Source organism: Podarcis cretensis, assembly GCF_951804945.1.
Source record: "Podarcis cretensis genome assembly, chromosome: 4".
NCBI classification, from domain to species: Eukaryota; Metazoa; Chordata; class Lepidosauria; order Squamata; family Lacertidae; genus Podarcis; species Podarcis cretensis.
In genome coordinates, this window is record NC_137173.1 from 1,330,147 (window position 1) to 1,346,094 (window position 15,948).

The 15,948-nt window shown below is 44.0% G+C and overlaps 1 protein-coding gene across 1 annotated transcript; it reads left to right on the plus strand.

Moving 5' to 3' along the window:
• Positions 1-937: 937 nt before the first annotated feature.
• LOC307214711 (uncharacterized protein) lies at positions 938-13,529 on the plus strand. The gene is made up of 6 exons (XM_079973631.1): positions 938-1,033; positions 3,456-3,948; positions 6,200-6,281; positions 6,573-6,655; positions 6,774-6,900; positions 11,284-13,529. Exons 2-6 carry the CDS (start codon positions 3,547-3,549, stop codon positions 12,957-12,959), a joined length of 2,370 nt encoding a protein of 789 aa, XP_079829757.1. The 5' UTR covers positions 938-1,033; positions 3,456-3,546; the 3' UTR covers positions 12,960-13,529.
• The last annotated feature ends 2,419 nt before the right edge of the window (positions 13,530-15,948 follow it).

The window sequence follows — 15,948 nt, forward strand, 5'->3', positions numbered from 1 at the left end:
TCCTCTTTATAAAATGCGCAAGCCAAAAGGATATGCACCAGCAGTTTGGTACTGCCATCTCCATGGGGACATAACCATTTTCTGTGTGGAATCTGCGGGAATCGTCCCTCAAGTCCAGCCAAAGGAAATACATTCAATCTTGCGAGAGTAAAAGCGTGTCTATATTTTAGAATCACTAAGTTATGCAGATAGGGTGCCAGAGAGTCGAAATGGGTGTGTGGAAAATAGTCGTACCATAGGCAAAATTTCCTTATTGTGGCCAAGTTGTTCTGGACTAGAAGGTATAAGGAACTGAAAGGCAGCTAAAAACCTGCAGGAATATTTATTGGGGTGGATGTGGGGCCTCCTATCTCCAGTCCCAGGAGACGCAGTCTTCCTGTTCCTCCCTCAGCTGAGACCTGCCTGGATGGAGACCTGAGAGCCACCTCTCAATATCTGGGGGGCTGCTGACCCATGGAAGAGGGAGCCAGCTTGTTTTCTCCTGCCCTAGAGGGGAGCACCCAGAATAAGGGACCCAGAGGACCAGAAAGCAGTTTCTGCTGCCTAAAGAGCAGGAAGAACATTGGGAGATGGCGGACTCTCCCTCCTTGGAGGTTTTTAAGAAGCGGTTGGATGCTTTGGCTGAGATTCCTGCCTTGCAGGGGGGCTGGAATAGATGACCCTCAGGGCTCCCTTCTATCCCTCCCATTCTAGGATGAGGTTCCTTGCTTCCTGCAATCCTCTTTTCCCTGCAACCTCTTCCTCCACTTTCTGGCCAAGGGAGGGAGCGGATCACAGACCAACCAAGAGCAAAAATAAAATGAGCATCTCTGGGATTGTGCAATGCAGGAGAGAAAAGGCAGAGAGGACTGAGCAGGGTGGACTCGGCTCGGCAAGGGTTAAAGGGAACTGAGCTGCATTCCTAGAGAGGACGGGAAGTAAAGGGGGGCCAGGTCCTCCAGAGGAAAAGCCCCTCCCTCCCCTTCCTGCAAGGGGGGGCAGGGTTGCTTTCTGCTATTGCAAAGGCTGCATTGTTCTCTTCCAGGGGGATCTGGTGAGTCTCTTCTTCCTCCCCCCAGGGTGCAGTGGGAAGAAGGGGGGGGGGGGTCCCAGGGATGCAGGGGAGGGTGGATCGTGGGGGGGGGGGGGCGAGCCCCAGGGAGCAGGGGGTCCTGCCAGGGAGGGACGGGGTTGCGCGAGGTTTGCAACTACAGTACTCTATATTCTGCATTTTTATAAAGACGCTGCTTACTCCTTTGGGAAGGGCAATCCTCTCCTGGGATCTGGTGAGTCTCCTCCCTCCCCCCCCCCCCGAGGGTGCAGTGGGGAGAAGGGGGGGTGTCCCAGGGCTGCAGCAGGGGAAGATGCCTGGGGGACCCTGATCTGCTCATGCACAGAAAAGCAGAGACTTCAGTGAGGGAGGGGCGAGGTCACACGAAGTCTGCAACTACAGTACTGTTCTGCATTTGTAGAAATGTGCTGCTTGCTCCTTTAAGGTGTTGTCTGTGTGTCAGGGGGAAAGGGGCATGCAAATAAACTCCCTTCAGATTTAGGAATCAGCCACGTCTGTTAGCATAGGCTGCTGCCAGACAGAAAGGTTTGGACAATACAGTGGTGCCTCGCAAGACGAAATTAATTCGTTCTGCGAGTTTTTTCGTCTTGCGAATTTTTCATCTTGCGAAGCACGGATTCCCATAGGATTAACGGTTTTAAGAAAAAGGAAACAAACTTGCAAGATGTTGTCGTCTTGCGAAGCAAGCCCATAGGGAAATTCGTCTTGCGAAGCAACTCAAAAAACGAAAAACTATTTCGTCTTGCGAGTTTTTTTGTCTTACGAGGCATTCGTCTTGCGAGGTACCACTGATAAAAGAAATGGAAAGCAACAACTTAAGCAATAAATCAGTAAATCCTTTTGGAAGATGGAGGTGCTGAGTTGAACTGTGGAACTCCCTCCCACAGGAGCCAGGGGGGGCCACCAACCCGGGTGGCTTGAAAGAGGATGGGACCAGTTCATGGAGGAGGAGGAGAGGGCGGTGGGGGCTCCCGAATCCCCCAGGAGGAGAGCTTGGCTCTTGTGCTCCAGTCCTGCAGGGGAGCAAGGCAGGAGAGGCACCAGGCTGCCCTGTGGTCAGAGGAGGCTGGACGCAAGAGGGACCCTCTGGCCTCATCCTGGCTGGCACACTTGTGTCCATTCAGACATCCAAGCCCCCAGAGGATCTTTGGAAACTGAACACAAAGCCCTGCTGAGAATTAGGGAAGGTCTCACCATCCAGGCAGGAGAGGACCTGCTGGGAAGGAAGCAAACCTGGGCTGGGGTGAAAGAGGCAGCCCCTCCCCCGCCCAGTGCTGAGAGTGGTTGGGAGACCCTCTCTCTCCATCCCGTCCCCCGACTGAGCTCCCTTTCCTAGAGATCCCTGGGGAGGGGGGTCGCCTAGCAACTCTCAGCATCCTTAGCAAAGGACAGGTCCAGCCTTTTTGGAGAAAGCCAATACTCTTGGAAGTGGCCTGATCCTGCTGCGAAGATGCAGCGCCGGTTGGGGCCTGGGTGTGTTTGTTGTCTTTTTATTCTCTTTCTGGAATAACTTTCTACTGGGGTTTTGTATATCACAAAAAATAATACAACGTATTTGCAGCAAGATCTGCATCATATGTTTCACTACTAGTGGTCTGTGTATAGCTTCTTAGTTCGTGAGTTAGTTTAAACCAAAACAGAAAAAGGGGAAATTAAAAAAAATAATTGTCCAGCAGCACCTTAGAGACCAACTAAGTTTGTTCTTGTTATACAGTAAGCTTTCGTGTGCATGCACACTTCTTCAGATACAGACCTGTGTGTATCTGAAGAAGTGTGCATGCACACAAAAGCTCATACCAAGAACAAACTTAGTTGGTCTCTAAGGTGCTACTGGACAATTTTTTTATTTTTTTATATATGTCGACTGCGTCAGACCAACACGGCTACCTGCCTGAATCTGGGAAAAGGGTAAACAGGACATTCCTTGTGGATGTGCTTGGGGTAAATAGGAGTAATAGTCATTTTTCCTCTTAAGTGGCGAATGAAACAGGATAACATGCTCGTCTGTTGAGGAACCTGGGAGAATGCAAATAGAATGCAATGATTTTTCTTTGAATTCAAATTTAGATCAACCAGATTGTGCCAAATGATAATGGTGTGTGTGTGTGTGTGTCTGTCTTCTTGGGCCTTTATTCTCTCCCCACATGAGCCTTAAGGGAACATGTTGGATCCAGGAGTATCCCAAGATTACTAAGAAAAAGGGACCCCACCCCAGTAACCCCCCTCTCCCGTCTCCAGTTGCCTGCAGATTTGTCATGGTAATCTCCTGGGCAGAGTCAGGGCTGTGGTACAGTCCGACCTACACTGGTTACTAGCAAGTCCCATACAAACTTGCTCAGGGAACCATTTTTCTTCTCCTTATTGTGTATCAGCATTATAACAAAACAACGTATTTGCTTTGTAGGATTTGCTAGCACCTCTCATTAGCACAGGCAGAACTTGGCAGACGACCAAAGGGTTCCTTCCAATCTCTTAGAGGCTTCCTGAGAGCACAGATGGATGAGCAAGACACAGCTGGCCCTGAAGCAGGAAGATGCCATGCCATCCAAACTGGGAGCAGTGGGGGATTCTGGGAAAACTCTGTGCAGAAGATCCTGGGTGAGGAGGACACCCTCCGCTCAGAGGGGCAGATCCAGCAGGTGAGGCAGTTCTGCTGCCAGGAGGCCAAAGGACCCCGAGAGGTTTGCAGCCGACTCTACCACCTTGACCGTCAGTGGCTGAAGCCAGAAAGGCGCACGAAAGCTGAGATGCTGGACCTGGTGATCTTGGAGCAGTTCCTGGCTGTCCTTCCCCCGGAGATGGAGAGCTGGGTGAGGGACTGTGGAGCGGAGACCAGTTCCCAGGCGGTGGCCCTGGCCGAAGGTTTCCTCCTGAGTCAGGCAGAGGACAGAAAGCAGGTGAGAGACTTTCCTCTAGATACTCCCAAGGGACTCCAAACAGGACAAAGAACATCCCATAATGCTTTATTGATGGCCCATCCTTTTTGTGGGAAGGCATCCATGGAATGAGATCTAGCACCCTTAACATTTTTGTATTTGTCATTCTCTTTCTAAAAATTCTTACCATTCACTTACTGTTGTTTTTTTTTATAATAATTTTTTATTGATTTTCCAACACAAATTATAAACATAACAACACACACAGAAAAACATACAAAAACATGTAAACATGTATAATTTCAAACCCTCTTTTTCATTAACCTTGCTTCCCGGACTTCCCCTTACCTCCCCTTTTCTGCATCCTGTTTTAAACTTTTTTTCCAACAACTCCTCAGGTCAATCAAATAATAACATTTTCTTATTTTAATTTCATTCTCATACTTAATCGGTTACAGCTGTAATTCTATAATTTCCTTTCCCTTGACATTTTAGCCCTCATTAATTTTGCAGCAGTTCTTAAGATATACTTTAAATTTCCTCCAATCTTCTTCCACCGTCTCTTTTTCTTGGTCACGGATTCTGCCAGTCATCTCCGCCAGTCCCATATAGTCAATCACCTTCGCTTGCCATTCTTCCAGCGTGGGTAGTTCTTGTGTCTTCCAATACTTTGCTAAGAGAATCCTTGCTGCTGTAGTAGCGTACATAAAAAAAGTTCTATCCTTCCTTGACACCAATTGGCCGACCATGCCCAGGAGAAATGCCTCTGGTATCTTATGAAAAGTACATTTAAGTACCTTCTTAATTTCATTATAAATCATTTCCCAGAAGGCCTTAATCCTCGGGCAAGTCCACCAAAGGTGGTAGAAGGTACCTTCAGTCGTATTACATTTCCAGCATTTGTTGTTGGGCAAATGATAAATTTTTGCAAGCTTGACCGGGGTCATGTACCACCTGTAAATCATTTTCATAATATTTTCTCTTAAGGCATTACATGCCGTGAATTTGATACCGGTGGTCCATAACTGTTCCCAGTCAGCAAACATAATGTCATAACCAAAGTCTTGTGCCCACTTAATCATAGCTGATTTAACTGTCTCATCTAGTGTATTCCACTTCAACAGCAAGTTATACATTCTTGATAGATTCTTAGTATTGGGTTCTAACAGTTCTGTTTCTAGTTTTGATCTCTCCAACTGGAAGCCAATTTTCCTGTCTTGTTTAAACACCTCCATTATTTGATAATAGTGAAGCCAATCTCTTACTTTAGACTTCAATTTCTCGAAACTCTGTAATTTAATTTTCCCACTATCTTGCTCTAAAATTTCACCATATATTGGCCATTTAGATTCCATATTAAGTTTTTTCACCCCCTTAGCTTCCATTGGTGACAGCCACCTAGGAGTTTTATTTTCCAACAAATCCTTATATTGAATCCAAACATTATACAATGCTTTCCTAACGATATGGTTTTTAAATCCTTTATGAATTTTAACCTTGTCATACCATATATATGCATGCCAACCGAATCTATTATCAAACCCTTCCAAATCCAAAATGTCCGTATTCTCAAGAAGTAGCCAATCTTTCAACCAGCAGAAAGCTGCCGATTCATAATAAAGTCTTAAGTCCGGCAGGGCAAACCCCCCTCTGTCTTTTGCATCAGTTAATATCTTAAATTTTATTCTGGGCTTTTTGCCCTGCCAGACAAATTTAGATATGTCTTTCTGCCACTTCTTGAAACAGTCCATTCTGTCCACAACCTGTAAAGTCTGAAACAAAAATAACATTCTAGGCAATACATTCATCTTAATAACAGCAATTCGGCCTAACAAGGAAAGTTTCAAATTTGACCATATCTCTAGATCTTTCTTTACTTCTGTCCAACATTTATCATAATTGTCTTTAAATAGATTCACATTCTTAGATGTCATGTTGATCCCTAAATATTTCACTTTCTTAGCCACCATTAATCCTGTCTCATTTTGGAACCTCTCTTTTTCTACTGTTGTTAAATTTTTCTCCAAGACTTTAGTTTGTTCAGCTTGAATCCTGCTACCTGACCAAAGATTTGAATTAATTCTAAAACTCTTTTCGTACTAGTGTCTGGCTCTTGTAAAGTCAATACTAAATCATCTGCAAAAGCCCTCAATTTATATTGTTTAGCTCCGACCTGAATTCCTTTTACCAGCTGGTCCCCCCTGATCATATTTAACAAAACCTCCAAGACAGATATAAAAAGTACTGTTTTGAATCCTTGTTGCTCTTTCAGGGAAAGGATCATTTTGCAGAAATGGACCTGGATTCCTGTGAGGCAGAGAGGCCTCCGTTGGACACCAGAGAGGGGCCACTGGGTAAGGAGGAAGGTGGCTTTTCTCCGTTTGTTCTCGTTCTGGTGGTTTCCCAACTAATCTGTGGGTTCTTTTCATCCTGTTTTCTTTGGGGGGGGGGCCTGTTGGGACCAAGGGTCCAGAAGAGGGGATATGTATTTCTGCACAAACAAACATATGAAATGGGCACCAACGTCCAAATACTCTCAGCAGGAAAGGCTTTCTGAAAGGCCCATCTGTAGTTAGAGATGCCCTGTTTCACCTGTGAGAGAAGCAGGCACTCCTGGCATCCTGCTTACATTTTTTCTCTTACAGATGACACAATGATACTGGCTAGATCTCTTCATTCATCCTTTCATGATGGCAGAATGGAAGCAGTGGCTGTGGATCCAGATCAGGTCAGGGGAAGCTGCCTTGTAGGGACAGAGGCCAAGAGGTGAAACAATGTCATAGCTCAATGAGTGGTGGTGAACAACACTGTTGTCTCAGAGGAGGACATTTCCCTTTTTCTTTCAGGGTCCAGTGTGCTTTGAAGATGTTACCATTCATTTCACAGATGAGGAGTGGGAGTTGCTGGATCCTGTCCAGAGAGCTCTGCATAAAGAAGTCATGGAGGAGAATCGTGGGATCGTGGCCTCTCTTGGTAAGGCTCCTTGTGGGATCATAATATCTGTTTTTAAATTCAAAACAGCTCTCTGTGAATTTTCTTAAAATTCAACAGGGCCCCCTTAAATCACCTGCGATTACAATATTCCCACAATAAACCTTGAACTGTGAATTATTCTTTTCACCGTGAATGTTCTTCCTCTAGTTGCGGCTACTTAAACACTTATCAGACTGGTCTGAATTGCCCAGACAATTTTAAATGTAAACCTCTGAGTTGTTAGGGAAGTTGTAGTAGCTCCTGTCAGGTTTTCTGTTTTTGTTTTTGCTCCTGTCAGTCTTTGGTTGACCAAAGAGAAGATGCCATGATGTAGCCAAAGAAAATCCATACAAGAGAAGAGCCAGGCTTATTGAATCACAGGTTCATCTAAGGATATCAGTTGAGACTTCCAGTTTGCCATAAGAATGGCAATAGGGCATGTGCCCAGTTCTTAGGAACTGACTTGGATCACCCCAAAGGGTCGGGGGAAAGTGAGAAGGTGACACCCCAAAAGCTCAAGAGGGTTTCTTGAGCCCCGAAAGTGTCCAGCAATGGTGGGAAGTAATGTTTATCAATTGACAGCATTTGCAGATGACCTTGTAATTATTGTGGAAGACCCTAGGGATGGTATTGGCAACCTAAGACCCACAGGGGTTGTTTAACCTTTCCACGAGCCACCCTGGAACTGAGCCACCCACTTGGCGAGGCCCCACATGCTGTGGTAAAGTGGCGCAGGGACTTGCTTCCGTGGAACCGGAAATCACATCTGCACCTGCGGAGAGATCTCCGTTGGATTGAACCGCCCAGGCAAGGTAAACCTTGCTGACCCCTGCCCTAGGGTTAGTACACCGAGGGTCTTAAATTAGATTTATGAGTTTGCGCAAATAGCAGGTTTCAAATTGAACAAGGGTAAAATGAATATGTTGGTGAAAAATATGTTGGAACAACATAAAAATGAATTACACCAATTATGGAACTGACAGTAAATAAAAAGGTCAAATATTTAGGAGTTTCATTAACAAAATCTATAAATCTCTTTAAGGATAACTATACAACTACCTAGGGACGCGGGTGGCGCTGTGGGTAAAACCTCAGTGCCTAGGACTTGCCAATCGTATGGTCGGCGGTTCGAATCCCCGCGGCGGGGTGAGCTCCTGTCGTTCGGTCCCAGCTCCTGCCCACCTAGCAGTTCAAAAGCATCCCTAAGTGCAAGTAGATAAATAGGTACCACTTTATAGCGGGAAGGTAAACGGCGTTTCCGTGCGCTGCACTGGTGCTGGCTCGCCAGAGCAGCTTTGTCACGCTGGCCACGTGACCTGGAAGTGTCTTTGGACAGCGCTGGCTCTCGGCCTCTTAAGCGAGATGAGCACGCAACCCCAGAGTCTGTCACGAGTGGCCCGTACGGGCGGGGGTTCCTTTACCTTTACCTTTATACAACTACCTAGAGAGAAATAAAGACAAACTTAAGAGTTTTGGGGAATGATATCTGTGATAAAAATGAATGTAGTGCCTAGAATTTTATTTTTATTCCAAACAATTTCAGAAAGATATTTCAAGATTTATCTGGGAAGGGGAGAAGCCAAGAATGAAATGTAAGATGTTAATAGATTCCAAAGACAGAGGTGGCGTCTCCCTACCAGGTTTAAAGGTGTATTATGAGGCGTCCAGTCTTTGCTGGCTACAGGAGTGGAATATTTTTTAAAAACCAACCCCAGATCTTTTAGCTATGGAAGGACATGATGATAGATTTGGTTGGCATGCATATCTGTTGTATGAGAAAGTGAAGGTACACAGAGGATTCCTGAAACATGTGGTAAGAAAGTCAATAAATGAGTTATGGGAGATATATAAAACTTTTTTAGAAGAGAAAACGCCGTGGTGGATCTCCCTGCTAGAAGTGATATCATGAAGAAACTAAATATGAGAAAGAATTGGGTAACATATAGGGAGTTATTAATGGAAGTGGAACAGCAACTACAATTTAAAAAGTTTGAAGATATAAGAGACCTTCTAACAGATTGGTTACAGTATCACCAGTTAAATGAGGTTTTTAAAATAGATAAGAGAAAGGGTTTTGCAAATGAAATATTGAGGTTTGAGAAGGAATTGTTGGAAAACAACGTAAAACTACTTTCACAGATTTTCCAAAAATAATAATAATTTAATGCCATTTTGCTGAATAAAAAAATCCTCTTAATACTGCCTTACTGGTGTCCCAAACTATTTTGATGTCCATTCCTTTATTTAGGTTGAGTTCAAAAAATTATTTTAGCATCAGTTTGGCCTTTTGCAGGATCTTATCGATTAATAGATTCTCATTTAGTCTCCATCTCATTGGTCGTTTTCCCTCTTTCTTTAACCAAACTGAGACTGCATTATGATCCAAAATAGTTTTAGGTTTTATTTCAGCTTTGCTAACTCTCAATGTTAATTCCTTAGTTATCCAAATGGCATTTATCCTTCCCGTTGAGTTATTGGGTCTGAAATATGGGTATATTCTCTTTTAGTTGGGTGTTTTGTTCTCCATGCATTGTAAATGTTTATAGTTTCTGTCATTCAAAAGAAGAGAAGTAGTTTTGATTGTTTGTTTTCTGTTTTTCTCTTTGTTCTATCCAATTCTGGGAAGGCACTCCATTTAAATCACCTAGGAGAATTATCTTTTCTCCCACATATTCTGCGTTGTTTCCTCAAGTAATTGGTGAAATTCACTTTTTTAAAATTTGGGGCGTAGATACCAATAATTACAAATTTTTCTCCTTGGGCCAAAATCTTGATAATGACTATCCTTCCTTCTGGATTTTAAAATAACAGCATGAGCTGTGGTTTAGCATAAATCACTATGCCCCCTTTTTTGTTTTTTATCTGAGGAAACAAATTCTAGACCTAGTTTCTTATTAGAGAGAACTCTCCTGTGCTTCTGTATGACATGAGGTTCTTGCAAACTGTAATGGTTATATGGGGTTGCTCGTGCATAAGTTGCCGCCACTCCTGGCTAGGTAGCCTGGTTAAACCTTTCCTGGCTGGACAGCCCTTCACTTCGTGGCTGTTCAGTCGCTAGCAGAATCCGTCAGTGGGCGTTTCTTAAACCTCTTCCAGCAAAGAAGCTATTTGACGCCAAGTCTACGCCTACTTTCCCTGCGTGGAAGTCTTCTGCGCAGGGTGGGTGTGGGCAGGGGAGGACCTGTACTCTCCCTGCTGGTCTCCAGTGAAGAGTCCTGGAGCCCCCTCTCCGATTCCCCCATCCGCCCCCCTTTATCCCTGGTGTTACGCTGATTTCCTTCCCCAGCCGATGAGTTCCCTCTCTCCCTGCTTGGCCCTTCTCCGGCATCGCTTGGGAGCCCTGCCTCCACTTCTGGCTCCGATGTCAGTTCCCTGACACAAACATATCAATTCTAGTTTTTGCTTATTTAAAGCATGCTCCATCTTAATTCTTTTTGCCTTGTCATTTAGTCCATTCACGTTCCATATTAGAATTTTTAAATCCATTGGGAGCTCGAAGGCTGTTCGTCCAGAGGCAAGCAGCAGCCATCCGGAAGTCCCATAACTCCATGTAAATTAGAAAAAATGTATGGAACAGGTTTTAACATTTGCTAGAAATGTAAAGAGAAAGAAGGCAACTTTTATCATATGTAGTGGGATTGTAAAATAATGAAAGAGTTCTGGGAAAGTAAATAATGAACTAAAAAACAGTTTAAAATGGCATTTGTTAAAAACCCAGAATCTTTATTATTAGGAATTATAGGTGCAGAAAAACTGAAGGTGCAGAAAAAACATTTTATGTATGCAATGAAAGCCATGTGAATGATTGTGGCCCAGAGATGGTAATATGATAAGGTCCCTACAAGAGAGGAATGACAAACTAAATGGATGGACTATGCTGAGATACAAGAATGACTGGGAAAATCTGAAACCACAAAGACCAAGACTTCATTAAAGAATGGGGGAAATTCACATTGTATTTGGAAAAACACTGTAAACAACTGAAATCTTTACAAGGACTTAAATAACACTGGTAATGTAACAAGGACTTGAGATACTATGGAAAAATGAAATAATACAGAAAGATAAAATATGCAGAAGAAAAGGATAAATATGTAACCCAGGGAGGGGTGGTGGGAAGTCCAAGAGTTCAAGAGAATCCTGTATTTCTTATTATTTCTATTTGATTGTCTATGTAAACATTTAATTGAAAATCCAATTAAAAAAATTATTATATAAAGGATGTTAGTTGATCCCTGCTAATATATGCATTCAACCCTGTAGTAAAAACCATTCATCTAACCCATGAATTATTCTTCTATTACCAATGTTAACAAGTATTCTTCATAAATTGTGGGCTCTTTTTCTCCAATAGGCACTAATCAATTTCTCTCTTCATTGCAGATGAACTGGAAATCAAGACCAAGGGTGACCAGGACATAATCCCCACAATGGAGAAGCCTTATAAATATCTTGAAAGTGGAAAAAGTTTCCATTCCACTTCAAAGAAAAGTTTCCATTCCACTTCCATTCCAGATCAAAGAAATCCCACTGGGAAGAAACCCTATCAGTGCATGGAATGTGGAAAGAGTTTCAATCATAGCTCCCATCTCACTTCCCATCAAATAATCCATACAGGGGAAAAACCCTATCAGTGTGTGGAATGTGGAAAGAGCTTCAGTACAAGCTCCGATCTCACTAGGCATCAGAGAATTCATACAGGCGAGAAACCCTTTCAGTGTGTGGAATATGGAAAGAGCTTCAGTGCAAGCACCTCTCTGAGTTCCCATCAAAGAATTCATACAGGAGAGAAGCCCTATAAATGTGCGGAATGTGGAAAGAGCTTTCGTAAGAGCCACCATCTCACTTCTCATCAAAGAATACATACAGGGGGGAAACCCTATCAGTGTGTGGAATGTGGAAAGAGCTTCAGTACAATCTTCTGTCTCACTTCCCATCAAAGAATTCATACAGGCGAGAAACCTTACCAGTGCATGGAATGCAGAAAGAGCTTCAGCTATAGCTCTGCTCTTAGTTGCCATCGAAGAATGCATACAGGGGAGAAACCATATCAGTGTGTGGAATGTGGAAAGAGCTTCAGGAAGAGCTCTGACCTCACCTGCCATCACAGAATTCATACAGGGGAGAAACCCTATAATTGTGTGGAATGTGGAAAGAGCTTCAGTAAGAGCTCCCATCTCACTTCCCATCAAAGAATTCATACAGGGGAGAAACCCTATCAGTGTGCGGAATGTGGAAAGAGCTTCAGGAAGAGCTCTGACCTCACTTGCCATCACAGAATTCATACAGGGGAGAAACCCTATAATTGTGTGGAATGTGGAAAGAACTTCAGTATGAGCTCCCATCTCACTTCCCATCAGAGAATTCATACGGGGGAGAAACCCTATAATTGTGTGGAATGTGGAAGGAACTTCAGTACGAGCGCCGATCTCACTAAGCATCAGAGAATTCATACAGGGGAGAAACCCTTTCAGTGTGTGGAATGTGGAAAGAGCTTCAGTGCGAGCTCCTCTCTGATTTCCCATCAGAGAATTCATACAGGAGAGAAGTCCTATAAATGTGCGGAATGTGGAAAGAGCTTTCGTAAGAGCCACCATCTCACTTCTCATCAAAGAATTCATACAGGCGAGAAACCCTATCTGTGTGTGGAATGCGGAAAGAGCTTCAGCTGTAGCTCTGACCTCACTTGCCATCACAGAATTCATACAGGGGAAAAACCATATCAGTGTGTGGAATGTGGAAAGAGCTTCAGGAAGAGCTCTGACCTCACTTGCCATCACAGAATTCATACAGGGGAGAAACCCTATCAATGTGTGGAATGTGGAAAGAGCTTCAGTATGAGCTCCCATCTCACTTCCCATCAGAGAATTCATACAGGGGAGAAACCCTATCCGTGTGTGGAATGTGGAAAGAGCTTCACTCAAAGCTCCAGTCTCACTATCCATCAAAGAATTCATACAGGGGAGAAACCCTATAATTGTGTGGAGTGTGGAAGGAACTTCAGTAGGAGCTCCGATCTCGCTAAGCATCAGAGAATTCACAGAGGGGCAAAATCCTAGCAGTGCATGGAATGTGGAAAGTGCTTCAGCCACAATGTCACTTCCCATCAAAGAATTCATATGGGAGAAACCATACAATTGCTTCAGCTATAGCTCCTCTCTCAGTTCTCATGAAAGAATTCATGCAAAGGGCCGATAAAAACATTCATGATACAGCTTTAGGCTTCATGGAAAAACACACCTCTTTACCCAACCCTTTGGCTGATTGACATCAAACGACCTTTTAAAATGTGGTGTGTTGGGGGGGGGTTACGGTTTTTTAATTTTTTGTTTTGTTTTTTATATTGTGATTTAATTTTGAAACTGCCCTGAGGGTATAGGGCATAGGAGGCAACACTTAAAGGCTGAGAGGTCTTTGTTTCTGCCTAAAATATTTGAGGGGCCACCCCCCCCAGTTGATAGGCATTGCCATTCAAATGGTGTGCATACACCACACCATGTGATTGATTATGCAAGGCAGGACTTACCTCTCCCTCAGTATTTTATTCAAGTTGGCACCCCTGGTATAAGGTGGTATAGAAATTAAATAAATGCAATAATAAAATAATATCATCTTGGTTGTCTTCCTTTGCACATGTTTCAGCTTGTCAGTATCCTTATTTATTACCATTTTTAAAATTGATGTGTCCTTCATCTGAAGATTTCACAATATAAAGATACAGGATGAAAGCATGGCTTTCTCAAAAACAAGGAAAGCCAGAGAAATATCTCCTCCCCTTTTTTTGGATAGAGTTACAAACTTTGTTGATCAGGGGAAAGCTGTGGAAATAGTGCATCTTGATTTCAGTAAAGCTTTGAATAAGGTTGAATAAGCCAATGTTTATTCAATACATAAATTGTTAAGAATCTTTAGGGGTCAGATGGAATTAGGTAAAGGTAAAGGTACCCCTGCCCGTACGGGCCAGTCTTGACAGACTCTGGGGTTGTGCGCCCATCTCACTTAAGAGGCCAGGGGCCAGCGCTGTCCGGAGACACTTCCGGGTCACGTGGCCAGCGTGACATTGCTGCTCTGGCGAGCCAGAGCAGCACACGGAAACACCGTTTACCTTCCCGCCAGAGCGGTACCTATTTATCTACTTGCACCCGGAGGTGCTTTCGAACTGCTAGGTTGGCAGGCGCTGGGACCGAGCAGCGGGAGCGCACCCCGCCGCAGGGATTCGAACCGCCGACCTTTCGATCGGCAAGTCCTAGGCGCTGAGGCTTTAACCCACAGCGCCACCTGCGTCCCCAGATGGAATTACCATGAGGAATTATAAAATATACATCAAGCCATCGTGTCCACGATGAAAGCATTGTGTTGACTGGGTTTGATATATTGACAATAATTTCTGATTAAATCCCATAAGATTCTACATTCATGCCCTTTTGATGCCCTTTTGCCTCTACTGCCCATTTCTCCCTGCTCTACACGAATCAGTACACACTTAGACAGGCAGGCGTCCTGGGTCATCAAGGACAGTGGGCAAGTTTATTTGATGTGGGATCTTAATCTTAGGGCCAGGAAGCAGATCTCACATTAAGGTGATAACGGTCGCTGTCCTCCTGCCCATCCTTCTTATCATATGTGTATTGCTTGTTTATTACCTCCTGGGTTGCCAGATACTCTTCTTTGTAGTTCTCAACTTATTTACCCCAGAAATATTTGTGCTTAATTAGTTTTAGTGGTTTAACTTTCTCCCCACGTGGGTTTGTGGAAATGCTCAGAGGAAATCTGATTGGTTCTTTCGAACACTCTGTAAAAAGCTCTTTTGTGAATAAAAACTACCTGGGTGAGGGGGCTGCAGACTCGGACAAGCACAGAGAGACACGATTATACTCACCCTTCCCAGAGTCTTGCTGGTTCAAGTCTCTGTGTGTATTCTTATTAATCAGGGTCCAATCCTTCCTTTACTTTGCAAACGCAACAGAATCCACCCAGCACTCATGGGAAAAGGTGGTGTAATATTTTAGAATAATCAAATGAAATTGTAACACATGGCAAGAATAAAGTGTGCAATTTCATCAGGACAAGTGATTTGTTGTTTAATGTTGTAACTATCTTCTGTACCATGAAAATAAATAAAAACAACTTTTTCAAAAAAGGAGGTGGGGAGCCATTAATCTGCTTGCATGTGTTGAGTGTTATTTGGACACTGTAAAAAGGTAAAGGTACCCCTGCCCGTATGGGCCAGTCGTGTCCGACTCTAGGGTTGTGCGCCCATCTCACTTAAGAGGCCGGGGGCCAGCGCTGTCCGGAGACACTTCCGGGTCACGTGGCCAGCGTGACGAAGTTGCTCTCGCGAGCCAGCAGCAGCGCAGCACACAGAAACGCCGTTTACCTTCCCGCTATAAAGCGGTATGTATTTATCTACTTGCACTTTAAGAGTGCTTTCGAACTGCTAGGTGGGCAGGAGCTGGGATCGAACGACGGGAGCTCACCCCGCCACGGGGATTCGAACCGCCGGCCATATGATCGGCAAGCCCTAGGCACTGAGGTTTTACCCACAGCGCCACCCGAGTCCCTATTTGGACACTGTAACACCCAGTAATTTCACATTATCTATGTCTTTCTGTGTTGAACACACATAATTGCAGGTGAGACTGAATAAAACACCTCCTAGGAAATTCACTTTGACTGCTTCTGTATTGTTTCAAATGTGACTTCATTTACAGACAAGAACAAATCATATTTATTGATGAAAAATCATACCATCGTCAGCTCAATAATCTCAACCCCAACAAACCTGTAGGTAGAAATGATGATAATGAAAAGGAAGATGGGAGATGAGAGCTGGAGGCTGCCAAGGCAAGGACAGGCTGCCAACAGGTCAAATAGCCTTGGAAGCGTTGTCTACAGGTGGTGAGGAAGAGCCAGTCCAAGCTCTCAGTCCTTGATCTCGGTGTTGGGAACACCTCAAAGAAGAGCGGAAGGGGAAGGGTAAATATAAGAGATTCTGGCGTTGCCGTCTCAAAATTTATCTTCTGTACCATGACAATAAATAAAAACAGT

Coding starts and splice junctions, on each gene's coding strand:
- LOC307214711 (XM_079973631.1), top strand. CDS start 3,547: ATGGATGAGCAAGACACAGCTGGCCCTGAAGCAGGAAGATGCCATGCC. Junction 3,949..6,199: donor AGGCAGAGGACAGAAAGCAG/GTGAGAGACTTT, acceptor TTGCTCTTTCAG/GGAAAGGATCATTTTGCAGA. Junction 6,282..6,572: donor CACCAGAGAGGGGCCACTGG/GTAAGGAGGAAG, acceptor TTTCTCTTACAG/ATGACACAATGATACTGGCT.